The sequence below is a fragment of the Plectropomus leopardus genome, chromosome 11 (genome assembly GCF_026936395.1).
Source record: "Plectropomus leopardus strain MGB_pleo_1.0 chromosome 11, ASM2693639v1, whole genome shotgun sequence".
NCBI classification, from domain to species: domain Eukaryota; kingdom Metazoa; phylum Chordata; class Actinopteri; order Perciformes; family Serranidae; genus Plectropomus; species Plectropomus leopardus.
In genome coordinates, this window is record NC_142186.1 from 13,420,360 (window position 1) to 13,447,925 (window position 27,566).

Consider the following 27,566-nt stretch of genomic DNA (forward strand, 5'->3'; position numbering starts at 1 on the left):
TGGGAAGTTGGGAAGAGTTGACTCAACCAATAAACAGCTCCTTTTGACACTGCATGTCAAGAAATTACAGAGCAGATGTGTAGGTGTTGTAGACCAATAACACATGGCGGTCAGGAGGAGAAAGGGAGGAAGGTGAAAAGGACAGAAGGTAGGAAGACAAAAGAATGGTGAAGTAAAATGAGACGTGCAGAAAGAAAAGACAAAGAAAAGGGTATTAGGACAAAGTAGAGAGAATACTTCAAATGCTGTCTACAAGATAATATCTTAACGAGCATGGGGAATAACTGTATCAACCTATTTGGCTGGTGGCCCCAAAGCTGCCTCCTCAAGTTCCAAACATGAACATGCACGCACAGAATGTTGAGCTGTTGCAGCCAACAGTGTTTTTGGCTGTCACATAGACTACAGCACACCAAACAGCCCTTCCAGGGTACGCCAATTGAACAATTGAATAATTGGCATAGCCTGAAACCTAGAGGTCTAGATGGGCCAACTATTCTGTGTTTTTCCGTCCAAAAATTTGTATCAGGAAAATATGAGGAAACGTCTGCACCACTGAAATGCCATTTTCTAATGATGTCCAGATTAAGAGCCAGAGTGTAGGTACATTGATGAAGTCATTCATAAATGTATGAGGCCACAAATTATCATTGACGTTTTGAGTTTGAATTAAATGAGTTGTGATATTTAAATCACATAAACTTTGATCTTAACAGCATGAGTCTACAGCCATGCTAACTGCTCTGTGAGGCTGTACTTTGGCATAGCGGTCCTAAATGAATGTCGGCATGTTAACATGCTCACACTAACAATGCTAACATACTGATTTTAAGCAATAACAATGTTAAGCATGTTAGCATTCTAACATTTGCTAATTACCACTATACACAAAGCTCAGTTGAGGAAGACAGGACTGTCAATTGTTTTGCAAGTATTTAGTTAAAAACCAAAGCACTGCACATATTCAATTTTGCAATCATATCATAATGATTAAAATTCATTTTGAAGGGCATATGAATGTATGTACCAAATTTCATGGCAATCCATCTAACATCTAACAGAGAAATTTCACTACAAACTGAAATGATCAACCTCGTGGTGGTGTTAAAGGAAACGTCGGGATATCTCTTAAGTTACTAGAATTCATCCACTTGGGACCATGAATGCCAGTACAAAATTTTCACAATTAAAATGAAAAAACAACCAAGGAGTGCTGCAGGATGACACAATTAGCCGATCAGTGCTGTGGGCCGACCAACGCTATTGTCAAGCTGAGTAATAACAATGGCGCGCTATATACAAAATGGAAACTGCTATCGAGGCTTTTCTTTATTTAAATTGCTTACTTCAATTCACTTCACTCTAGGGTAAGGGTATGGGTATGGTGTCAGTGTGGACTTAAAATGACATGAAATACTTGTTTGTTTACTGAATAGGTATGGTGAGCATCTGACGTTGTTGTTTTTGCCCATATTTTTTATTTTTATTTGTTGTTTGATTTTATTTGCCATGTTCGAAAAAAAGATCTATCTATCTATCTATTTATCTGTCTTTCTAAAATGACATTATATTCAGGCAGATATGTTGATCTCTAGTGACTGGTTGGGGAAAATCAGGGAAATGAGCTAGAGCAGTGGTGGTGTTGGAATAAGATGGAACAGCATAGCCATTCCTGGAGCCATGCCTCTAGCGTGTCTTAAAACAGAACTTGTAATGGAGAACCCTTTACTTTGATATTAAAACTAAAGTTACTGAGTAAATGCATTTACTAAAACCAGGATACATAATATTGATATACGAAATAGCACAGTGTCTGACCTGGCAGGACATGGTTGGGTGTTGCAGGGCATCAATCCAGTAGCTGGTCTTGACCTGGGATTGCAGTAAGATGTATTCACCTGCACTCTCAAGTCTTTGTAGCACGCTGACTTGGTGTTCATCTGGCCTGTATGGGTGAAATGTCCATCAGTTCAGGCACATCATCATGCTGAAAGGAGAATATCCTTTTCATTTTGACTTCCACTCTACTCTGTCTGCGGCCTGACTACTATAAAATAACAGTAAAACAAAACTGCAGGCTCATATTTACAGTGATGGATTAAATAATTATGGAGAGATTATTGGCACAGATGTATAAAAACACTAGTGTTATTGAGCTGGAAGGCTAATTCTTGACTTTGGAAACAGAAGCTTGACATAAAAGGTATTTAGAACAAAACAGCATTGTTGTGTAAGTCAGAGTGTGTCAAGCTACTTATCCGGATACTATCAAATGTTTGCACATAATATACTGGCAATATGTGATACCTGTTTAGTAATATGGAAACGTTTTACTGGTTTCACACTGACACTCGGTATACTTTCTAGGTAGCATGTGTTGATGTGCAAAAAAATACTATGTCTGCAACACACAAAAACAACATTTGAACAGATTTTAAAAATGTATTCACAACTAAATATACTGTACATCTTATAGTGCTCTGACTTTTATATTGGTGGAGTTTTGGCACAATGCAGATCTGACAGTGTTGCTTGATTTATGAGAAACTTGAATCCCAGCTTCACAGATCCCCTGGTTGGTATTTGGCCTCAGGCATGGTCAATCTGCACATCCTAACTCATTCAGGCCAGTTAGTCAGTCACACTCTTTAATAAAGCAAACGACCCCCAACCCATCATGGCCTACAATCAGGGCACAAAGAGGCGGAGGTGGTTAGGGTGGAAAGCAACAGACCAGGGTGGGGAACTTTAACCTGCAGTGTCAATCAATAGGAACTCTACACTGGGGGCTTTGTTCACACTCATGAAAGCAAGTACACACACACACACACACACACACACACACACACACACATCATACACCCAGGCATGTACAAGCAGTCACAAAGAGAAATGAGAAAGAGTAAACACACATGAGCACTCTTACACACACACAACCCCCCCCCACACACACACACACACACACACACACACACACACACCTACACATTGGGGTCAACTGACCTCCAGCCTCAAAGCACCATGCCAGGTTCTTTCTGGGTCATTGAAAGTCTTTACGTGTGTGTGTGTGTGTTTAGTACTAGGCCTCAGGTGGTACGACGGCCACTGGACAAAGTCATGCACATGTGCACTAGTGTGTTAGTGTGCATGTAATAGCAGGTCTCCAGAAGAAAAAAAGAAGTCACACCAGTCCAAAACAAGAGGTAGTAATGTCCACTCAGTAATGATGGGAACGCTCCCCTCTCCATTTAACCTGCAGCCAAAAGCCTTATTATGGATCAGAGAGGTCAGACTCAGCTTTGGAAGCTGGTTCACATTGAAGATCTGAAGACGATCTCTCATTTTCCTTCAATGCAATAGACCCATAGACTTTTACTATTGTATGAACATAAAAATACACAAAAACAGTATTGCACAGGCTTTACACCTTGATCAGTGCAGCTAAAAAAATAAATTTTGACTTTTTTTTTGTCAGTGGAAGTGAGTGATTTGGCCAAAATCCAATTTCAAGGTAATGGAATATATATCATCAAACAGATGCTTGATGCTGACTATGATGATTATTTTTTTTCTTTTTATTTATTTTTTGAACTTGCACACAAAAAACACACTTTCGTTAAAAACAAAGACCCAAAACAGTAAAACTTTTTTTTTCAGAATGGAAGTAATACGGTTCCTGGGAACAATCATTTTAAGTGTTACAGGCTTCTGTAGACAACTTCAGACTCCTCCTCATAGTCTGCCTACATCAAATGACATTAAGAGACAGCTGAATTCACAAAATCATGAGATCACATGAAAATCCTGATTTGCATCTGTAATTTTCAGTGTAATATGATAATGAAACGCAACATTTTTTTTTTGCCAAGTCATGTTTGTTTACTTACCTCCGGCACATGTAGCTGAGCACTGGGAGCGTATGATGGCCCATGTATAGTTATGTTTGATGTGATTCCTTTTCTCATCAGCTTTCTTTAGAGTGTATTCCCAGCGTACACCTGGGTTCCAGCCCTGCAACAATATCTACAGGAGAGAGAGCGTGGTATGAGCGATGAGATGAAGGCCGACAAAAAGTAGTCCAAATATAAAGATGCAAGTTATCATGGGAAGTAAAGAAAGTCACTGAGGGATAAAAGGCGCAAAAGGGAGGTCGTAGATATTAAAAAACAGCATGGCTGCACAAATACCTACATAAACTGACATAATAAATGTGTTACAAATGCTGCAGTAGGGGAATTACATCAGTAAATCAATACTTTTTGTGACCAGCATTCATTACCTCTATGACTAGTGTCTCATTAGTTGGGCCAGTTGATATGAGGCTCTCTGGTCTGTTGTACGGTCTCTTGTACTCAAAAATAGCTCCAGCGATGGGATGTCTGCCTGGCCAGTCCACCGTCCAGTGCCCGTTCAGGTAGTAGCGTCTCTGGGTGTCTCTGACAGACAGGTACGAGCTGGACGTATTCAGTTCCATCACACGGATACTCCGAGCCCCTGCTGGAATGGTTACCACCCCATAGTACTCTGAGAAAGAGGACAAAACAACAAACATTATAACAGAGATTTAACAACCATTCAATAAATACCACTGTACATTTCTAAACGTGTAAGTCTGAATTTAATGTATATTTAAATTAACTAATGCCTTTTATTTTATTCTATTTCTTAAGCTGTACATGCACCCATCTATGCTGCTATTACTGCTTTTTTTTACTGCTTTTATTTATTTTATCTTTATTTATTTACTTGAAGACGCCTTATGCAATTAAATTGTACCAGACTTTAATGACAATAAAGATCATTAATTCATTTCAATGCTGTGTATGAACTATATAATGAAATTCAAAAAGGCAAAAAAGCAGAGTCAGTGTTTGGGATAAAGAAACAAATCTGTAGCCTGAAAATACCTCAAATAAAACCCCACAAAACTAATGAATTGAACATTTTAAGCACTCTGACTCACGGTTGGTATAATGCTGCTTTGTGTACTGCCCTTTGTAGACCTTGCAGGTGGAGTTGTCTCCTTTACACACCCCACAAGCATCAGGCACAGCTGATGAGCCCAAAACATGGTCACAGCCCACTCTCTGTAGGAGAAAACACATCACTGCTTTAGACAAAAAAAGTAGATTTCACATAAAATTCAACATGCTATTATATAGATGACATCAGTCGAAGACGACCATCATTTATCCTTTATGTGGTGACAGGTCAACGTTTTCTTTTTCACAACATTTAAAGTAGTCGTGAAACACCCCGGTTAGGGTGTCTATTGATGGTCCTGTGCTACTAAATCCACCCAGACTTTATGGCTCAACCTCAAAGACATGATATATGATATAACATTCAAAAAATATTATTATAAAATAATTGCATTACCACCAAACACTTTAAAATGATCAATCTTCAGTCAAACAGTGCCACTGCCTTACTGTTTGACATTTAAAAGTATTACCTCACACAGTCCGTCAATACAGACATTGGAGCTGTCCTGTGAGCAGAGTGTCCCGTCTTTAACTTTGCTGGCCAGGGCGAAGAAGAAATCATAGCCTTCAGCAAAGCAGTACAGCTTACACACATCTTGATCTGGGAGGAAAGAAAATAACAACAGGGGCCAGGGCCACCAGAGAAAATAGTTTACTACTTAAACATGGCTTGTTGGTAAAACTCCCTCCTAAAATGTCTTTCATCATTTCGAATCTTTATGTCCGGAGTAATTTTGAAAATTAATGTAGCAGTTGTCCCACCATCCACTCGAGTGTATGGCCTCCAGTTGTAGTACCATCCTCTGAACTGTTTGCTGTTGAACTCTGCACACTGCTGCGCTCTGTAGTCAGTGGTGTTGAGGGGACAATCCTCAGTGTTGCAAAGTTTGTAGGACCTGGTGGAGCCCTCGCAGAACTTCCCTCCATAAGCAGGTCTGCAAAAAAAGGATGAGGAAAATATGTCTCCATTTGTTGCATACTGCTATATATTTGACATTCAGTTTTTCACTAGAATCATTTTCTTCGTAATGTCCTGATTTCTCATCATAAGTGTGGGATATTTAACGCTTACAGGTTAAACAGGGTTAACAGTAAATTCTGCAAAAGAAAAACACATTTGTTGCGTTTGATCTAGGTTAGCTTAAGTTTGTTTTATTAATAACCATTAATAACCATTTAATAACCATGTACCGGCATGACCTATATATGAGTATGCTTGCCCGTATATGTGGCATGTGTGAGGGTGCCTTTAGTGAGGGCTTCTCCAATCACAGGTGTATATCCCCGGGCTGTGTTCCTTAAAATCCCTTCCATGGGACAATTACACCTTCTTTAAGCCCTCTAATCACATTGTCACTTATCTCTCTATCGCTCTCAGATTCTCTCTCTTTATAGATCTACATTTCATCTTTGGCTTTTTTTAATCCCTTCTCTGTCATCTCTCCGAACCCCTCTTTCTCTCTCTCCCCTATCTTTCTCGCTTACCCTTCACCACCATCTTTCCTACCCCCTTTCTCTCTCTTTCTCCTCGTCACTCTGTCTAATTTAGCCCGCCACTTGTCAGGATCTTGGCATGACATGATAAAAAGGAGGCGCCTGCATCTGGGATAGGGCCTCCCTCACTGACTGGCAGAACAAATAATCCTGAGTGACTGATGAGTAGGGGAATAAGTGAGCAGATCAGTGATGAAGCGACAGACCCATGTGAGGGATACTCACTATTTTAATCACGTGTCTTAATATACTCTTGGCGTTGAGTCAAGCAATCATAAACTGTACAGTCCATCTCTGTACCAACACACTTGATAACCTTCTGTGTGTTCTGAAAATTACAGCAGGAAACTGATTCAGCTTTGCAGTTTTGCTCAACACGGTAAACAGATATAGGGATGGATTTTACTCTGGTTTTGGGCTCTTTGATGACACATTTTGAACAGCAGCAAGACTGCAGCAGGGAGTCACTTCTCTTGGGTGCTTGATCTTTTTGGTATTTCTGTGTGTACTAGTGTTGATATTTGTCAACATTTTCCATTCCAAAGAGAAATACTGACACTGATGTCATACAATTTAAATTTTTGACGGTGACAAGTTTTCTTGGTTAGTAGCACAGAAGAGCAGAAGGATGTTAGTAAACATTGATAATTAAACATTTTTTAGATTACTTAAAACATTATTCTTGCAGTGTACATGTTCAAAGCCATTTGAAATCGTCATAATTCAAAATGCTAAAAAACAAACAAACAATAAAACCATGTCATAAAAGCCTATATGTGAACGGAGTGAATGAGATAAATGATGAGAAGATGGCACTGCGAGGGTGTGAGAGAAGGCAGGGCTATAGGGGCACTGCAGCGGTATGTAAGAGAGAATAAAGAGCGAGAAAGTAGTATTCATGGTACTGATGCTGAGAAAAAATACTATTCAAATAAATATTCGGAAAAGGTATCAATAGATATTTTTACAACACTAGCATGTTTTAATAACCCCCCCCCAACACACACACACAAAAACTCTTAAACCAAACTTAAGATGTGCTTGCTAAAATATTCTAATCGCCTTCAGTATTCAGCTCCATAACAACTTTTTTAACCCACAAACATGAGTTTGGTATTCAGCATTTTTCTGTTGTCATTTTTCTTGTCTTTGCTAACATGCACTGCTGTTTTTGTTTGAGGAGTGTAGCTATGTTCCGTGGGTTTTATGTTCCCCAGCTCAACATGACACCTTCAGGAGGACCTTTCAACAGGTTTTTTTATTCTCAGCAGTTCTTTAGCCCAAAGTCAAATGTTCATTCTATGTTTCCCTGGATTAATATGTTAAAGTTACCTACAACTAATGCCCCCAAACTTGCAGGTAAGACCCTGAATAACTCCACAGTGGCTGAAAGCATTTTTACAGCGTAAATTGCATCTAAAACGTTAATTTCTATTTGTCTTTATTTGCATTTTGAACCGCAAAGATAGCCCTTAACCCCACATATGCTCAAAACTCAACACAAGGCTATGTCAGGCACTTGGGAACAAAGAACCCAGGGAACATAGGAATGCCCCCCTTGCTGTTCGAGACTGTTATTGTAGATATCTCTACCTGGGGTTGTTGCACTGCCTCTCTCGATAGGTGACTCCACTTTCACAGCTTCGGGAGCAGGCAGACCAGGACGACCACTCTGACCACTGACCGTGCTGAGGCCTCGGCCCCTCGTCACCTTGTTTGACACACTGACCCCTACGACACCACTGGAGAAAACAAGAAAGATAAATTATGAGTGGAGTGGAGGGAGGCAGAAGAAGGGAGGCACATACAAGCGAAGAGAAAAGTGTCATAAAAATGTCAAAAATACACAGACTTTCCAACGGACCCTGCCCTTTATCTTCTTTATGTTGACTGCCTGTCAAGCCATAGAAGAGCACTGTAAGATATAGCTTTCAGCTTTAACTGCTGTCAAAAAAGGTCGTGGTCCAGTCCTGGTTACATACTCACAATCTATCAGTGAAACTCCAGTTGTGCTGCTTTTTGGACAGCCTCTACCTTGAGCTGTCATCAGCTAGAATTAACAGAGCTAAGCCAAACACAACTGAAATGTGGAAAAACTGTCTCATACCTGACAAGGATATTCTCCTACTGTGATAGTCTGTCATATTTGCATTTCATGTTGCCGCACACTGTATTTAACGTTTGCTTTATTTCCACCCTAATTCTCCTTTTTTTCCTCTGTGAAGCAAGAAAGAGAAAGAAAAGCAAGACAAGTAACTATAAAAACACGAAAAAAGGTTCACATACTATTGCCAGCAATGCATAAGTCAAAAAAGAAATGTTTTTTTTTACTGCTGAAAAACATTTTTTGAAACACTTTTAACTCTTAAACAAAATAATAAATATCTTCCAAGCCACTGAGAAAATTTTACTTCTCTCCAGCGCAACTGTAAGAGTTGAGTGTCAGTCTTTGTGTGACTTGTTTATTTGTATTCATATCTCGAGTCTGCCTAACATTTAAAAGTAGTGAACCAGAACAGGCAGATTTCTACTGTGTATTTTCCAAAATTTTACCCATCTTCTCCCAATTTGAAGATGCAAATTCCCCTCACAATCTGGCCCGGGGACTGTGCAGGAAACCATGTCACCAGCTGCTTCTTTTTACCCTACAGAGAGGAGCTTCAGTGGGGTTCCCAGTTACCTCCTCAGATACCACCACCCCTCTGCACAGGGACCACTCTGGCCAAGTGGATTTCCATCTGTGAACATTGCCAAATTTGTTCCATGAGGCAAACAGGCAAGCAAGGAGAGGAATATGAAACTAAATGGCAAGTTATGTGAATACAGCGTATGAGATGATGGAGGTGCTACAGGAAGTTCATACTCCTGAATCAAGTTATTTACTGTAAGTGCCTCAAAAAGGCTGAGTCATTGAGCATCCAACAAATAAGTAGGACTTCACTCAAAATCCCTAAATGTAATTTGAGAACACTTTGTGGAATCTAGACTCACTTAAAGCAACATTATGTCAGGGGCTGTTCCCTGGCACAAAGCTGAACTGGATTTGTGCATGTCAACATGACATCAGTCACAATTTACTTAACTTTGCGCTTTGGAGTGGTCTCAGAAACCTCTGCAAGCACACACACTGCACACACAGCCTGCTCATGTATTAGGATTGATAGGGGGGCATATATTCAGCTATTCTGGTTCTCTCTGTGTGTTTATGCCTGCCACGAGACACACACTAGCACATACACGCACACTCTCCTCTCAAACTAATCTCATGGTCCTTGACTAAGAACTAGAACAGCTGATTTCCCCTCAGTTTTCCCCCTGCGGCTGAGTGCCACGGATTCCTAAGTGAGCCTGTCATTGTTTGTGTTCAGTTAATTGTCCCGTGGAGGGAAAGGGCGGGATTAAACCATCAAGTTTAATATATCGAAAAGCAAATGTGGATGAGTGGCTGTCAGGGGAGAGAGGGTTAAGAGAGAGAGAGAGCCTTGGGGGAGAATCATCTTGAAAGAGGCAAGGAACGAAACAAAGAATAAATAAAGAGCACAGATTGCTTTTTGGCCCAATCCCCAATGGCATATTTTTGCCACGTCAGCAACAAACCAATTGCAGCTGCTCCCTGAGGTGAAATAATGAAGGGAGTGTGGTACCTCTATCATAAAGACAGATTTTGTTGACACTGCACTCAAATGAACCCAAATGTAAAACACAATAAAGTACATGTAAAGTCTTTGCTTACAAGTTAATTTATTTTAGGCTGCACCAGTACACAGACATTGGTGTGTAAAAGAGGTGCAATGTCACTCAGTTCATGGACTTTTGTCTTGAAATGGCCAAACTGAGTGGACTAAATAAAACCAAAACACTCAATAAATGTTACTTTACAATAATGTCTCCATCAATTTTGTCTCTTTACCTTATAAAATACTTACAGTCGTTGCCTAGTGCAATTTACTCACTCAGAGGTCAGTGGTATCCCTTGGACGAGGGATCTATGTGTGTGTTAGACATCTTAATACAAGCTCTACTTCTCTTATGTTAAATGTCACACAGTTGATAATACTAGGCAGCACAATGAAAAAATGCTGGGTCAAGAGATGCCTTAAAGGGAAAATCCACTACAAAATTAAATTCACTTTATTCATTAGTCTTGTGCAGCCAAGTCTATTAATACTGTGCAGGGAATCAGAGAACTGTCACATCCAATGTTCTTGTTTGTATTATGTCGTGGGGCATATTTTTTTCACCAAAACTGCAAAGAAATGGTTCTGGGAGGCTCTTGTTTGGCTTCTTTTATTTGTGGATATACTTGGTAAGATGTTACCATGGAGCAGCAACAGAAAAAAAAACATGCTGTCCTCATCTGACAAAACAAGCATATCAACTGCATAATCATTTTGGCTCCTTTGGCAAAAACGGAACAGAGGTTATCTTAGTGATGGCAGGATTAAAGGGAAGCTCTATCCCCTGAATGGATGGTACAACAAAGACATGATTAATGGCATCCTGAGGAAAGGTATGACCACTTGGATTGCCTCAAAGGCGATGGATAAAGAAGTCCAATAGAAATGAACGGGTTCCCATGCCAGTCATGTGATGCTGCTCTTGAGGTGACAAAACTCGTGAGAAATTCCCCATTCCACTCCACCTCACACTCACACATACACATTCTTGTACTTCTATCCTTGTGAAGACCCCTAGCCCCTTACCCTAACCTTAACCATCACAACTAAATGCTCAATCCCAGCCCTTACCCTAACTCTAACCTAAACCAAAGTCTAACTTTAACTTTAAAACTAAGTCTTAACCCTCAAACAGCCTTCTCAAAAAGTGAGGACCAGCCAAAATGTCCTCACTATAAATGTCCTCTGATGGTTAAAAACGTGTCTTGGTCCTCACTATTGGCAAGTACAAACACACACACACACACACACACACACACACACACACACACACAAATGCACGTGTTAAGTCACCATATCAGGTCCGCAGGCAGAGCCTTCAGCAGCTGGCATGAACTTGGTCTCACACTTCCTCCCAACACGGTGGCACCACAGAGCCTTGCAGATGTCCTGGAACAACATGGGAGAAATGCAAAGAATAAGTTACACATCAATGCTAACATAGAATTTCAGAAGTGGGTCAATCAGTATCCTTCTCAGAACAGCTGTAAACAACGCTAGCAATGGGAAGGACCATAAATTACCAACACATTGTGATTTTGCCACTAGAGAGCTATTAAAACATGTTGATGGAAACCTGCTGACATTGAAATTGTCTGAATAATGATCTTCTGGCAGGATATCAGTGTGCAGCAACCTTGTATCTCCAAAATATTTATGCTTCAGTAGCTAGGATAACAACATTTGCGAAAAAAAGCATGATCCCAGAGGGAATGCATCAGTGAGAATAAAACAACCATATCAATTGTTTGTGCAGCAGAATGACAAAACAATGAAATGAAGAAAAAAAAAGCTGCAATCAGTATTTTAATACATTTTCTTTGCCTAACAAATAGTGCATATGGGCCACAGAATATAAACATTAATACAAAGACATTATGCTATGCAATTACGTGCATTAACAGAGCACAATTGACTTAACAAACATACATGATGTCATGGCTGTGTTTCTCAGCAGTGATCTGAGAGATTCCGATGGGAGCGCCGGGTAGTTTCCCTGCTCACATTGCCTGAGAAACATGGCCTGCTACTCTTTAACATGTCCACTCTATTACTATATGAATGACTATATCAGATTTTGACAACTCAGTGCAGATGTTGACAGGCACCTCAGCCTCAGCTTGTTGCTGCCAAAAGCCACCATGGACTTCATCCCAAGGCCTATTTGTCCAGCTGTTTTGCTTGCTCAGCCTTTTGTAGTAGTAAAAATGGCGTGAGTGAGACTGAGGAAAAAGTAAGTGAGTGATGGAAGGAAAAGACAGAGCGAGATGATGGACAGAGTGAGACAGAAACTGAGTTTAAGAAAGAAAAAGGGAAAAACACCCATACGTATCATTTTGCTTTTTGCTAGGGTGACCCAGCTCTATCTAACCGCACGCACCACGGAGAGTATCATTTGGCTCCTCCAGCGGTACCTTATCTTGACAACACCTGCCAAAAGTGTCATGAAATATGAGCTCATTACACCATGAATTGCACCACTGAGGACGATACTTGTAGTGTTTTTTATGAGCAACAAGTGTCTGGAATGACAGTGAGCATGAGTGCTGCTTGGGGAGTTTTGGGTCCTGTGCACCTTGCTGCTACCAGGTGCACGAGCAAAGACAGTGCAAGACCAAAAACAAAACCATGAGGGAATAATTCTCAAATATCTTATAGCTGAAATAAGGCCTGGATGTTTCAGTGTTTTGATGAGCAGGCTAAGTAGGACACCATGAGCTGATTTCATGGTTTCAAATGCAGCTAATAATCTCTGTGGCATTTTACAGCCTCTTTCCCAAAATCTTTTCCACCATGCCCTTCAATAAGGCAGAAAACCTCGAAAGTGATCTTGAAGAGGAGGAAAGAAAAAAATGGTATTCTTGGCAGTCCTGTCCCATGCTCCAATCCATTCAGGAAAAGATATAAACAATTTTAACCATAATTCACTGTTTTTATTAAGAAGCATTAAATCTGCATCTCATGTCAAGTGCTGATGCTTTTAAGAAGCACATGACGAGGATACAGTGCATAAAAAAATATACTGTGGAACAAGTTTTCCCTTCGCAGTCTCTAGTGCATAATCAGGGGACAAGAAAGACATTATCCACAAAAAGTTGACCTCAGTGTTGCTTTAGGTGCTACAGGAACAACGCTGATTAAACCACTGCCAAAAAACGATAAATAAACACAGTAAATCTCTAGTTGGCACATGGGTCCACTTGATCCCAATTAATGGTAATACAATGGCCATAAGAGCTGCACACAGCAGAAAAAATGTATACCATGGTGTTAATTACTTATGTGATATGCTGTATTTTTGTATTTCAGGACACTGTGCAATATCGCACCAGTTATGTAGAGTCTTCTAGCTAGCTGGCTAAATGCTGTAGTCTGACAGTTAAAGATTTCTGCCTGGAGGTAAACATGGTGGCCAATTTATTATGGAGTCAATGAGTTTGCTGACAGAGTCCAAGGCTGCAGTCAAATAGTCTTTTTTTGCTCAAGAAGATTCCTACCTGAGAGAAATGGCCCGCGAGTAAGAGGCAACCACGATAAGAGCTGGTCAAATTCTCTGAATGCCAAGGAAAGGTGCATCTATGTTTCCTTTCTTAGCTCCTTTAGCATAGGATACACTGGACTACCCTTTGCCTATTTTGCATACATTTACAAACTATTTTCAAACAATCACACTAAATGTGATTCATGTAGATACATATGAATGGACAGGAAGGTGAGGGTGAGCAACCATCAATATGATTACTTTTTTATTTTACTTATGCGATTGGTAGTGTTTTAATAATTACTTCCAACCTTGGTAATCAAGTGAATTTTTCACTAGGTTGTCCACATTTATTAGCCCTCATGAAAATACATGGTAAGAACACAGGGTGAAGTATCTAAGATGAGCTTTTAGTAGTCTGTCTTTGGAACATTGTAACTTCACCACAGCAAATGCACTTCGATAACATCCACTGTTGCATAATTAGGTAGCTTACTGTAAGTGCAGTCAGATTTATTTAGCACCGCTGATGTCTTTCCCTAATGAATTCTTCTTCACATCTTTCCTTGATCCCATGACATTTTCAATTGAGGTCAAGAAAAATTGTTTGGGAAAAGACATAGCAGTTTTTGACCATTCAACAACATGTTCTCACACAGTGTGTCAATATCTATTGACTCATTTTTCTTCTTAAGGGCAGGAGCATCCTCAGGTGAGGATCAGATGGAGAGCCATGCTTGGACCCATTAAGATCTCCCAATATTCTGACCTGTCTTTACAGTGCCATTTAACACCTAAGTAATCCAAACCCTATCTGGATTCAGACCGGGTATCTCAAACAGCAACATCAGCAGAAATGGGACAATGGGAGAGTATGGAGAGCATCAAGGAGAGGTTCCCATTGGCAACATTCCAGTGTATATTTAGTCATCTATCCCAGTGAGTATTACATGGGCAGAATTATAACTCTCACTGTTTATTTTGTATGTGTGTGAGAGTGCAGTATGCATGCATTTGTGTATGTGTGAGTGTGTGTGTGTGCGTGTGTATGGACATGAGAGAACGCAACCCTGATCAGTTACTCTTTTCCTTCCTCTTTCCTTTATTCTTTCTTCTTTCCTTTACCTCATTCCCCCCATCCTGCTCTCAATTTCTTTTTCAGTTTTTTCCTAAGGAACAATTGCCACCACATTGTTTTAAACTAATTAAGCACTCAAGTTTGAGTGTGTGTGCTGAGGAAACCCCAGAGAGAATTACAGCATGGCATGGGCTTTTTAACAATTTTTTTTTTTAAAAAAATTGCATGAAATGACATAATTGAGTCAAAATCAATTTTACCTTCTTGAAGTCGAGGGTGCAGAGTTTGGCCTTCTCCCCAAATTGCCATTTACACTGTGTGTCTGCATCGTACAGCTCGCCAGGCAGCTTCTCAGGGTAACGATACTCCTTGACTGCTCTGGGTTCATCTGATAAGCACAGAGCCTGGGCTGAACTAGAGGAGAGAAGAGGAGAATAAAAGCAAACGTAATGGAAAAGTAGGTAAAGAAAAGGAAAGATAAGGAGAAAAGAGAGGAGCAGGGGGAAAAGTGGAGATCAACAGGTCAGCGGAGGACAGGAAAAGAAAAAACAGGGAATAAGTAAAAGAAAGAAGAATGAATCATCTCTTAACAACTTCCGATGTACAGTCAGCAGCAAACATAAACAGTCAAACAGACATGTGATTCAGTACATTATAAATGTTAGGTAGCTGATATCAAGGCTCCATGCTGTGCACATAGAAATTCAACGATAGGGATCATCGGGCATGATACTCCATTGTTTCCCACTTTGGAGAGTACCGTAAAGTGTTGCCACAGTAACATAACAAATTGCCAAACTCAAACCCTGGGAGTAATGGTTTTAATGCATCACAGACTCAATTATGACAGACATAAAAAAAATCCTTGCCCATATCGCTCATATCCTAACACCAGCAGGGGGTTTCCAATGTTAACTGATATCACTGGTTACCATACAGAGATGTTTTACAGCTTATACACTGCAGCCAGGGAGGATATAATACAAAAATATGGTGGGGAGAGCATGAAAAGGCAAAATATGTTGGAAAGTTTCATTGTGCTAGTGAATGGTCATGATTGCTTTAGCAGAGTGTGTGTGTGTGTGTGTATGTGTGAGAGAGAGAGAGAGAGAGAGACAGAGAGAGAGATCGTCTATTGCTTTATAGGTCCTGTGTGTCCAAGAACAATGTCTGTTCTGCAAGTGCAATATTCTGATATCCGACATTATTCACATAATAAGGTTCCTCAAAAATACATTACATTTACAGTGTACGCATATCAGCAGGAGCACATGTAGGGCAAGCAGTCACTCACACATTAAATTACAAGCCCTATGTAGCTAATTTACAAGATGACAGGACAGTAAGGAGCGTCACATATTCACTGATGGCACTACTAGAGGCTCAGGACAAAATGTTTTTCCAAAATGTAATCTGTAAACACAGTGTGCCACGAGACGGAGATAAAAAAAAAAGGATAAAAATAAAAATTAAAATTAAAAAAAAGCTTCCATTCTTTTCTGGGATTCCCTGCAGATCTTCTGACTCACTTCTGACTATCTTCCGGATAAAAAATTGTCAGACTTTTTAAATTTACCATGGTTTGTTTGTACATCAAACACAAAGATAACAAAATTATGTGTTGTACCAATGTCAAGACTGGCAAGAAGAACGGTGATCACATGTGGATTCACTCCTGAAAGCAGCTGATTGACTTCATCATAAAATGCTGCCAGCTATCCTGCCCCTGTCCAAAGGTAGCAAAAATCAGCAACAACACTGATTAAACTGCTTTATTGTTTAATTAACCTGTACAAAAATGGAGGTGTTAAACTATCTGGCTAATTGCCAGAAAATTACTAGTTCAGGCCAAAAACTAGTCTGGCAGGTAACACCCCCATAAAATGGCAAATTATTGTTTTTACATTTTTGTGTGGATTTTGTTCAGAGGCGAGATGTTTGCTATCTTTGTACATTGCCAGGCTAGCTGTTTCTTCAGGTTTCCAGTTTTCATGCAAAGCTAAGCTAATTACATGTTGGGACCAGCTACGTACTCAGACAGAGTCATTTGGCAGAATCAATTTCTTTTTGTCATTTCATGTTTGTAGATTAACTTCTATTTGTCTGTAAATGAAATTCACAGATCTATACCTTAAAACAACTTACAAAAAATGGCTCAGCAAAGAGCACCAGTTGTGATTGAGGATGAGATGCTGTTCCGAAATAGTATGTTGATCACATGGAAAGAGACATATCCATGTCAGTATGTGAGACTCTTGCAAAGAGGAGAAATCCCAGGGAATACTATGAGCAGGTCCAGGAGCTTTGCCTGGATGATTGTCAGTTTTCGGCTTAATTTCGGAGACAGTTTGACAGACTGCTGTCAATTGTCAGGCCTAATTGTTGTCTATAAATGATTAGAAAGTACTTGAGACTACAATTTCTTAAGATTTGTCTTAGAGCTTGAAAATGTTGAAACCGATCTTCCTTTCTAACTCTTGTCAAGAAAGCGATTAAGTATATTTCCCAAAACGTCACCAGACAAGAGTGTCACCAAGAGACACAGAGATATTTCCTTGATGTTGACTATGTGTTGACCGATGGGCCACACTGTGTCTTTTGGGGCATGTCTGACTCTGGGAAAAAGAATGTGACCCCAAGAGAATCTTGTAACTTTCATGTATTGCTGACTTTCTGATGTCTCTCACCAGTGCTCATACAAACAAAAACAACTTCAAGTGGCTCTAAAGGGGATTTGCTTCCCCTGCCATGAAAGTTTTGAAGCATTTCAGGCATGACAAAGAGCTCAGATAAAACATCTGACTACACATACAGCACTGGCACAGACCTCTCTGTCACAGCGGACTGAGGAGAGGCGGATTTAGAGTGAGTGTGATGTAAATTCTGTTGGCTGAAACAACACTCGCCTTCCATAGCAGATGAAGGTAGAGACATGTAGGAGCCTCAGTTAACTCGGTGAGACATATTTAGCCAAAAACATTTAAATATCATAACATTCTGTTGATTGCAATTAGGAAGACGTACAGCATTTCAGCATTTTTATCATTCAGTCATCACACAGGAAGACGACCCCTGGTTGTTTCAGCGGTGCAGAGATCCCCTCCACGTGGCCTCAGGGGGTGATTGGAGTTTAATATAAGGCTGACAGCCCTAACAAGGGTGAGGTCACCCAAGCTCTAATAACTCAGCGAGGAAATACACTGTCTGTCTCCACCACTCTGAGGGGAGACCTGACAGTTCAGTTAACACACTGGTAAATTTAGTGGCAGGCACTGGCTCTGAGCTATCTGGTTTCAAGCACACACGCATGCACAGACACATAGAAACACGGCCAGACGCATGGACGCTATGTCTGTGATGCTTCTTTTTGCTCGCCTGGATGAGCAGGCTGTATGCATGAAAATGCTGCTATTGCACAGACACACATGACTTTCTCTCTTGCACACTTTCACACACATGTTGCTTGACACATGAAACATACAGTATGCTGCATGTAAAATAACACTTACAGGAGAATAGAAGCACCACATATCACTTAGCTGCTATGTCAGCTCTATGTTTCAGCCTCTCGCACACATACATACTATAGACCTGCTTGTCCTTGCTTTTAAGTCCCATAATAGTTATAACATAAGTGAAGCTTTTCACTTGGCACTCTTTGGGTCAGGGCAGTGTTTGAAATTGATATATCTGTTTTTCCTTCAACACATCTTCATCTATCAGTAACACATGTTGAATAATATAAACACAATGCATGCTAAAAGTGGCTATTGCCAGGGGGACTCATGCTTTAATAATTCTGTTTTATAAACTGATACAGTGCTTTATGCTTTTGTTGCATGAGCTCTTAACAAAAGATCGCATGAGGACTTGCTCATTACTCATCAATGTGCCATATGGATGTGATGTAGCTCTTTTGCTGTGAAAACTTAATGAGACTCTTCAAGCAGTTATTCCCATAAAAATCATTACTAACAATAAGTGCTTCTTAAATCAATAATTTTGCATTTTCTTAGAACCACAACAAAAGCATCACAGTAATAGAAATGTGCTCACTTGAGGAAGCGGCTGAGGTACTGGCGGCTGCAGGCGGACCAAGAGAATATGCCATTGTGACCGGCTAATGTGGGAGACATGATGTTGCCTTCTGACTTCTTACAAACGTTTCCTTCACCATCATGGACCATTCCAAAACTGGGGAGTAAAAAAGGAATACATTTTTTTTTCTGTGAACAAGTTATGCTGACAATACTCCACAGTAAAGGATTCATGTTATTTAATCTCTCAGGTGGCTGCACCATGTAAATGTAACTGTAGCAAGGGCGAGCAAGCAGAAACCACAACACTGCATTACTAAGGGAATTTTTGCATATGGAGAAAAAATAATGGTTGAACACAATCTTTGTGGTCCATATTTGTCAAATGTGCATTAAAAGAACACAGCATTAGTTATGCCACTGGTTTATTATCTCCACCAGCTCTCATGTGTTTAGTCGTGTGTGTGTGTGTGTGTGTGTGTGTGTGTATCTGTTGTTTTGTCTGTCTGCAGTTAATTTCACATACTACTGGAGCCATCAGCCTAACATTTTTTGTTCAGATTTATGACCGTATGCTTAATGACCTATGATGGTTGAAGTGATTCAGAATATTTGCAAAACCTGTTTTTTGACTTCTATCTTTTTCATACCGTCAGTGACCGCTGATTTGTCACTCCTCTTTACCAGCTGGTGGAATCCACAAGTGATCAACAAAATCACATACTAAAGGGCATTTGTCGTGGCTCTAATAATGAAATCCATAGTTTTGTCAAATTTTGAACCATATCATATGTAGATTAAATCCTTACCCTATGTTATGATCTACTAAAGTTAGGCATGATATGATAATAATTCTACCGTTATTGTTTTTTGTTATCTCTAGACTGAAAGACTAGACTTTTAAATATTTTTAAGGGCATTTCGTGGCTTAAATAGGTTTCTGACAGTACAGAGATGACAGAGAATAAAGGGAGAGAGAGGGAATGCCATTCAAAAAAGGTTTCTGGCTAGATTCTTGAGTTCATGGTCAAAGCCTTAACTCCTTAACACTTAAAATCATGCGATTATGAGAGAGATGGAAAACCTTACTTGTGTCCAGATTCATGGGCGATGGTGAATGCCAGCCCCAGCCCTGTGTCTTCATTAATGGTACAGCTTCGGTACTTGCTGCACATCCCACTAATTGGAGCAAAACCTGCAAGGAGTAATGCAATTTTTCATCAGTGGTAACACAGTCAGTTCCACTATAAACTGTAATTGATGATAACAATAACCACTCTCAAGCTGAATTTACTCCTACCCAACAAAAATTTTGACCTTCCAATTTTGCAATGCATTAGCAGGGCAAAACCAAGAAGATACTTCAACTGGGAACCAAAAGAAGTCTGGGCTAGTTGTGGACTGCATGCAAAAGACACATCAGACACCCTATAACTGGGTTAAAACCCCTCCACATGTTAAAATATGGGACTCAGTGGAAACATTCCTAGATCCGCTGCTATATTTCACATCGTTTTAAAACATTCTTTCTCTATCGTCACTTCTTTCTCATATCGCTCATTCTCTATTAAACCCCCTTTTACTATACGGCTCCCTTTATGCCTTTCTCTGTCGATTCTCCTTCTGTCTCTCCCACACACACACACATGAACACACACACAGCACCCCTGGCTCTGAATCAAAAAGGATAATACCCATGGGGGCCTCCCTTAATGTTTTTGTCTCGGTGTCTCAGGGAGAATTTAGCCTTGTGTTTTGTTATTTTACAGCTCTAAGTCATTCACCATAGAGTGCAAAAGCCCTAAAGTAATGTTCTTATGTACACATCTTATAATGTGAGTAATGGTATTTAACACAAGCAGGCAGATTGACTGTGAGAACTGCCATTTAGTTACTTTTTTGTGTCAGGAAAGAGGTAGATCATATTATATACTGGTTTTGAAATATGGAGGAAAACACTGAGAGATAGGGCTGTAACTGTAATGCAAATAAACTGTGTTACATACTGACTGGTAGCGCAAATGGTCATTTTAACTTGTACCTTTGGGAAATGGTCAGACGTTCTTTACTGCACACACGCATGCACACGCGCACACACACACAGACACACACACACACACACACACACACACACACACACCTTTGAACTGGGCTTTCATAGAAACGATTAGGGCTAATGCTAGCCTCAACACTTTGAAGTCAAAATTTAAGCCTAGGGTTTGAGGGGAGTCTGTGTTTTCTAGTATGTGTGTGAGTGTGAAGGAGACTGCACTTTTCTGGGACACAAATGGAAGTTTTTTCTCACAGTGCGGAAGAAAACAACGTGTTTGCATGGTCATTACCACAAACAAGCTGTTGTTAGTTTGGTAGATGGTTTGCACTCACGATGACTGTATTTTTACAGTGTTTGTCCTACACAGATTATAGCTAAAGAGCACGTTTTCAATGTTCTGTGATTTAAGTGAAACCATGTATGCATGTTCCATTTTATGAACTTATATCTCATATTTCTCTGATGTTGCATATGCAATACTGCAGCCCTGAATATGTTTCAGAATCGTTTTTCTGAAAATGCTTATAACGCTGATGTAAAAAATTTTTTTTCTTTTAATCCGCTGTCAAACATATTTTTCCCACATATCCAGTGTGTGATACTCAGGGGTTAAAAAGATCTAAAAGCTGCAATTTTTTTAACATCTGGTTTGGCTGATGTGACGCTAAACCGCAATGTGACAAAAGACAGAGACACCTTCCCAGAGAAGCTCAGACAACGAGAGAATGACATTTTTTTTATCAAGAGCTCGAAACAAACAAAAAAATAGTGACATGTGGCATTTGTATAAAACACTCTTACTTCATAATTTGAAAATTTAGATCAGTTTTTCCTCTGGTCCTTGCAGTTTCTTGCATGTTTATGGTCCCAAATAAAAGTTTCAGGCTATTTATAACTGGAAAAAACACTTCTGGGGCGTCCGGTGGCTCAGTGGCTAGAGCAGGCGCCCCATGTACAGAGGTTGTGTTCATAGTGGCTGCGGGTTCGATTCTGGCCTCAGCCCTTTGCTGCATGTCGCCCCCTCTCTCCCTCCCTCTTTCACACTAAAAGCTTTCCTATCCATTAAAGGCATAAAAGCCCCAAAAGATAATCTTTAAAAAAAAGGAAAACAACACTTCTAAATGTTACCCAGTGTGTCACAGGGTTCATTCTTCCAAGAGCAGATGTCGAGTCCTGTGAGGAGGATGGCGTGGTCGTGGTGCCGACCTTCTCTGCTTCCCAGAGTGGATTGCCAGTGGCAGAAGCTGTTCAGTGTGTGGTCTGCATGGTGGTTGATCACCAAGCCATCCTGTGAGATAAAGCAGATAACAGGGGACAATATTGTCTTTATAGAAAGAAGTTGTGAGCACAAAGTGTTATGTGTTTAACTGAGAAAAATGTCAGTCAATTAACTAACATTACCTTCCCCCTTCCCTCTGCTTCGACAAACACTGATGTCTGGTTTTTACTATCAATTAGCTCTTGAGACCTATGTACGTTCAAGGCAAAATGAAAATGCAGCAGGGGGTACTGATCAAATAAGTGTTGCTGCTAGGAAGACAAACGTCTGGGACATTTTTGCCATTTTTGGCATTCCTCTTGCTGATAATTGCCTCTTAAGGAAGATTGAGATCTATTAACATCACAGGTGGATGGAAACCAGAATCCGTTCTCCTCGGTCTGCTTAACTCTTTTTCTCTGACAGTGCCCCACCTGTTTCCCTCTGCCTCTGTTCCTCTCCCCTCTTATATTCTCTTGTACTCAAGCTGTCCCACCATCTCCCGCACTCCACGAGAATTTCCCTCCTAAATCTGGCAAAGATCCAAGGAAACGTACACCCTATAATTAACCACTGTAAAAGCCCTTGGCGGTTAAGACGACCCCGAGCGAATCTCTGAGAGACCTAAGAGGTCTGGTCCTTCAGGCATACAAACAAATAAACAAACAAATGATCTGTTGTTTTGCATTCCCTTTGGTGTTTGAAGCTCCATGTTACATAGAGAAAACAGAAGAAAACACACAGTTATTGGTGTTCTTAAAGCCCCTTTAAGCATGCGAGCACAAAGTCCTTTATAAGAGAAATTTCTAAACCTTAACTTTTAATGCAAACATCAATTACAGTGTTTGCTGAATGAGAGGCTGGATTTTCTGACACATTAAGTTTTTCACCTGACAATGCTTACAGATTTTGAGATGCTCACCTGCTCTTCATCTAGAAGCACGAGACCAACTATCACTATGTTGATGTTCCCCCCTATTGTACCGTCTTTGAAGAGGCTGGAGACCTAGAGGACACAAGAAGAAACATTACTGCATAACTATTGACACAATTGTTTACTTAAATGCTGTCATTTATCTACAATCACCTCACCCAAGTCTGGTCACAATGACACTGTTTGCACCTTGTTATCATGGTAACACTCTTTCAAAATAAACCTTAAAACACAGTTAAAGATTTGTCAGTTTTGGCAACAAGACAGTCAAAGATTCTTCCCAAACACAGGCAATGTTGCCGGTAAAACCTAATTTTGTCTTGAGTGAGGGAAGTGAGGGGACACGACTTGAGAACATATGGCCTGGGTGGCTGGATTAGGTCAGAAAAGTGACATTTAAAGTGTTATTTTGTCTTCAGACATGCAAGATCAGTTATTAAAATATTCAATTTCAGAATAAAGTACTTATTTAAAGAGTACTGGACTACACAATGGAATTTTTTGAATATTTTCATCCATGGGTCCAGCTAACTAGCACTACATTAAGTCTTAATATTGCTGGCTTTTCTCATGCACTGTTCGACCATATACCTACGAAAAGTTAGTCGACAGAAATTTATGTATAACCCATGTGATCATAAAGGCTACAATCATGCAACCAATGAGCTGACGGGTGTAACAAGTTGAGAAGTATAAAGAGTGAAACTTTCAAACATACACAGGACTATTCCCCAGGAGATTGGTGTTCACATCCAGTATGAAACCAAGTGAAATTTGGGGTCTTTTAAGGTACTTAATCACTATGCTTCTTTTGCAAAATCTAACCTACAACTTTACACGCCTAAACCTTATCTAAGTAACTTTACATTACGTACATAATGTGACAACACCACTCGTGGTGTGCTAATTCGCATCTGTGATCAACAAATTCTTGCTCCACGTAGACTAATACAATAGAGAGGTCTGCGTCAAGTGTATAAGAAAACACACCTTAATGTTCCCATAAAAAGAACACACAAACCCCTTTTGATGGTATCTGTGAGGTCTGACAGCCACAACTGCTGTTTTCAATTCAGCCTTGTGTACTCACACGGATATCACACAGATAAAGTGAACTCCTGATCTTTTGGTCTTGTTCGCTCTGTCTTTCTCTCGGGTCCTGTGAATACCTGAGGTGCCACTCACTAAGCCTTTTTTTTTCCCCCTCCAGGATCACCCTCATTCGTTCCTTATGTTCCTGATGTTTGGTCTGTCTCTGCACTGACTCATGAGAAGACACATGGCTATGGTTTGTTACCAAATTCGAGCAGAATTCAGAGGTCAGAGAGGCATTCAAAGCAACTTACTTCAACTATGATCTCCTGGAACACCAGTGTTTGACAGAGCTCCAGATTTGCAAAATTCAAAAGATACAGGGAATCACTGTGCTTTCATTGCCTCATAGAAGAAACAATACCCAGTTTCCATAGAGCTTCAGTGTTTTGAGGTACATAATGTACAGTGTGTTTTTCTAAAATTGGTAATTAACACTTATGGAGTCTTTCCACTCTGCCGCGAAGAAAACATAAATCTACGCAAATGCTGAGGCGGCATATCAGATTTTACTTTTAACAAATATTAAATAACCTTTTTAAGACCCATGAGAGCTGGCAGGTGGGGTAGGGGGTTGGATGTTTTCTGTGAAACTCCATACTCTATTTAGGTGACTCCTCTGAGGCGGGCTGTGACTGCTCCAACTTGGTTTCTACTAGAGGGATCTATGTTTTCAAAATAGATGGATTATCTTTGGATTTGTCAGTCAGTCATTAAGTAGCAAAACGAGCGTGACGGAATTTGCTTGCAGATCAGCTGAGAGGGACGGGGGACACTGAGTGTTGTGGCGATGATCTCACCCAGGTATCACTTTCGTGTTTTCAGATGTGCTCTTTCTGATAAGTGAGAATGGAAGACAGGCGTTTCAAGTCACTAAATCCTAAACTATGACAAACATCACATTGATATGTATTTAAATGGCTTTCAAATCAATTTATACTGATGTTTTTCCTTTACATGCTTCATAATGACAATTGTGAAGTCAGGCTAAAGTTTGGCAAGTGCCAATAGATGCCAAAACTTCCTGTGATGAAAGGAAATAAGCCACTGCGAACTAATAGGCTTTATAGTGCTGTTGTTTAATCCATTTAAAATTATTTCTTTATATTCTGATGCATTGCAAAACGCTCCTTCCTTGCAAAAAGCTGAAAGACATGGCAAAGGCAGAAGGAAAAAAATCAGCAACCACTGTTGCTGAAAAACAAGCCAATGTGGAAGTGCCATCTGCTCAAATGGCCACTTGAGGCTGGCTCCAAGAGCGAGCCACTCCCCAAACACCCATGTTAAAATCCCCAACTTTACAGCAGGAATAAAAATGTTTACAATGGTTTCTGTCTATATAGCTAATTTACCCCTTAACCATGGCGTGAAGCCAGATTCACAGAGCAAAGCTATAGCTGTGGCTCAGTGCGTTTTCAGTTAATGAAAGTTAATTGTAAGATTTTGCTCACAAAAAAGCTTTGTCCAGTGTTTGTTTGTACTAAAAGACAATTTAAGGAGATGGATATTAGGTTTTTGCCAATACATTTTGCTATGGTTTAAAATCTGTTTTGGCTTGCAAAGTTAGCATTAGCATCAGTATTATGAAGGTTATAGCTGTAAATGCACCATGCTAAGTTAGCAGCTTGCATAAGAGTTATCTCTCCGCCTTCTCGTCCAAATATGGTTACTTTTGACACCAAAAACAAGATGGAGATGGCAAATATGCCAAATGCAGGGCTTCAAAACAGGAGTCCACAAACAAAGGGGTGACGCCACAGTGGCTACATCCATTTTTTTTAATACAGTCTATGAGAAAAACATATCCTACATCGCATTTGTTATTCATAAAAAATAAGACAGAGAATTAGCAATGCTAGCTACGCTCTGGAGCCTTTTGAAGTCAATGCTAACATCAACATGCTCACAATAACAATGTAAACATGCTGTTGTTTAGCAGGTGCAACGTTTACCATGTTCACCATCGTTGTCTAGCATGTTAGCATGCTAACAGTTGCTAATTAGCAGTAACAAGCTCCTTTCCTTTAAACTGTACTTAGATTTCACTCACCATGTTTAGCACAGTAAGAACATATGTGGTAATGTTCTCATGGCCGTGGTTGTCCATCATCTTCCTGTCCACCACCACCAGCATCTCCACATTGAGCTTCTGGTTGCCGTGGCTTTTCATTAGCACTGCTCGTTTGTTCCTCGGAATGAACTTGAACTCATCTGGAAGGATAAAGACATCTTCTCCTGGAGGTTTGGGCATGTCTGAATGAAACCAGATTAAGAAAAAAAAGGGGGACAAGTAGTTAATTAACCAATTAACTGTTTTGAATTTAAACGCAGTTACTTTATATGATAATAACAAAAGTTTTATGACTGCTTTGTTACTGTGCCTGTGATGATGAGGATGAGTCATGTGACAGCGAGAACTGGAAAGCGCCAAAACCAAACGTAGAGTCATTCATTAAGGAAAGGGATTTTTAAAAAATGGCGGACCAGTGGAGTGGCAAAGGGGAAGGCGAAGAGAGAAAAGGAAAACAGGGAGCTCAAAATACGGAAAAAAAAACATTTCCTCAATTTCTGCTTTTTTCAACCACTCGCCTCTCTGGAAAAGATCCAAAAGGCGACGAGAAGGACGTATTTTTTTCCGCCTGATACTTATATGGAGGACCAGCCCGACACTGAAGCAGATGGCGAAGACGCAATGGCAGGTAGGCAAGGAGTTTAACAACCCCACAATTTATCCTTTTCGTATTTATTTTAGTCTTGACAGTTTTAATTTAATATTTAGCCCCACCATAGGCCTTTCTGTGGCGCCAAATCACAAAGAAGTCATCTTTTCATATAGAATAGGTCTAGACCATGTTTTTTATAGAGTAAACTAAATATGCTTATGTTATTTATCTAGTTAATGTTTCAGTCTCTGCGTCAATACATCCATGCTCTGCGTCTTGGCACGCACGCGCACAACTCCTGTGTTTAGTTACACTCAGTGGGGTGGAGGCAGCTCTCTGTCTACTTAGCTTAGTTGCGCTATGCAGCACAAAAGGAAACAAAGAATATAGCTGAGATAAAACAGTCAGGTGATAGTGCTGAACTGACCTGGTGATCATGATGTTGGACATCAAAATGCACAAACGGAGTGCGCACTGTCTGTGGCGCACCGCTCTTAAAACTGTGTGCCCTGTGTTTTACTGAACATCCAACATGCAGCAGCTGGTTATGGAGTTAATACTGAACATGCACAGAAATAGTTACTGTTCTGTTTTTACGAAACGCGCCTGAATACAGACTGTGTGCCAGCTGTCCATGGATCGCAGCAGCAGTAATTAATTGCTGCAAATACCTTGTGTAAATCCTGTATGACAGATGATATCTACAGGTGTTGTCATTCATGTTGTGATCACAGGGTGCAGCCTATGATCACATTTTTTTTGTGTGTAAGTCCTGTATAAACTACAGGTGTTTCCAACAGATTCGAGTCCATGC

At 40.2% G+C, this 27,566-nt stretch overlaps 1 protein-coding gene across 1 annotated transcript in view; it reads right to left on the reverse strand.

The window, feature by feature from the left end:
• adamts16 (ADAM metallopeptidase with thrombospondin type 1 motif, 16) overlaps positions 1–27,566 on the reverse strand; it is a 65,140-nt gene that overhangs the window by 17,353 nt on the left and 20,221 nt on the right. The window contains exons 5-18 of the mRNA XM_042490638.2: positions 26,140–26,342; positions 22,986–23,069; positions 21,934–22,093; positions 19,842–19,947; positions 18,772–18,909; positions 14,976–15,129; positions 11,450–11,545; positions 8,073–8,221; positions 5,748–5,920; positions 5,456–5,586; positions 4,964–5,087; positions 4,280–4,524; positions 3,888–4,023; positions 1,819–1,945 (exon numbers count right to left, since the gene is read on the reverse strand). Of these exons, the coding sequence (XP_042346572.2) occupies positions 1,819–1,945; positions 3,888–4,023; positions 4,280–4,524; positions 4,964–5,087; positions 5,456–5,586; positions 5,748–5,920; positions 8,073–8,221; positions 11,450–11,545; positions 14,976–15,129; positions 18,772–18,909; positions 19,842–19,947; positions 21,934–22,093; positions 22,986–23,069; positions 26,140–26,342 (2,026 nt within the window). The remainder of the gene's footprint in view (positions 1–1,818; positions 1,946–3,887; positions 4,024–4,279; positions 4,525–4,963; positions 5,088–5,455; positions 5,587–5,747; positions 5,921–8,072; positions 8,222–11,449; positions 11,546–14,975; positions 15,130–18,771; positions 18,910–19,841; positions 19,948–21,933; positions 22,094–22,985; positions 23,070–26,139; positions 26,343–27,566) is intronic.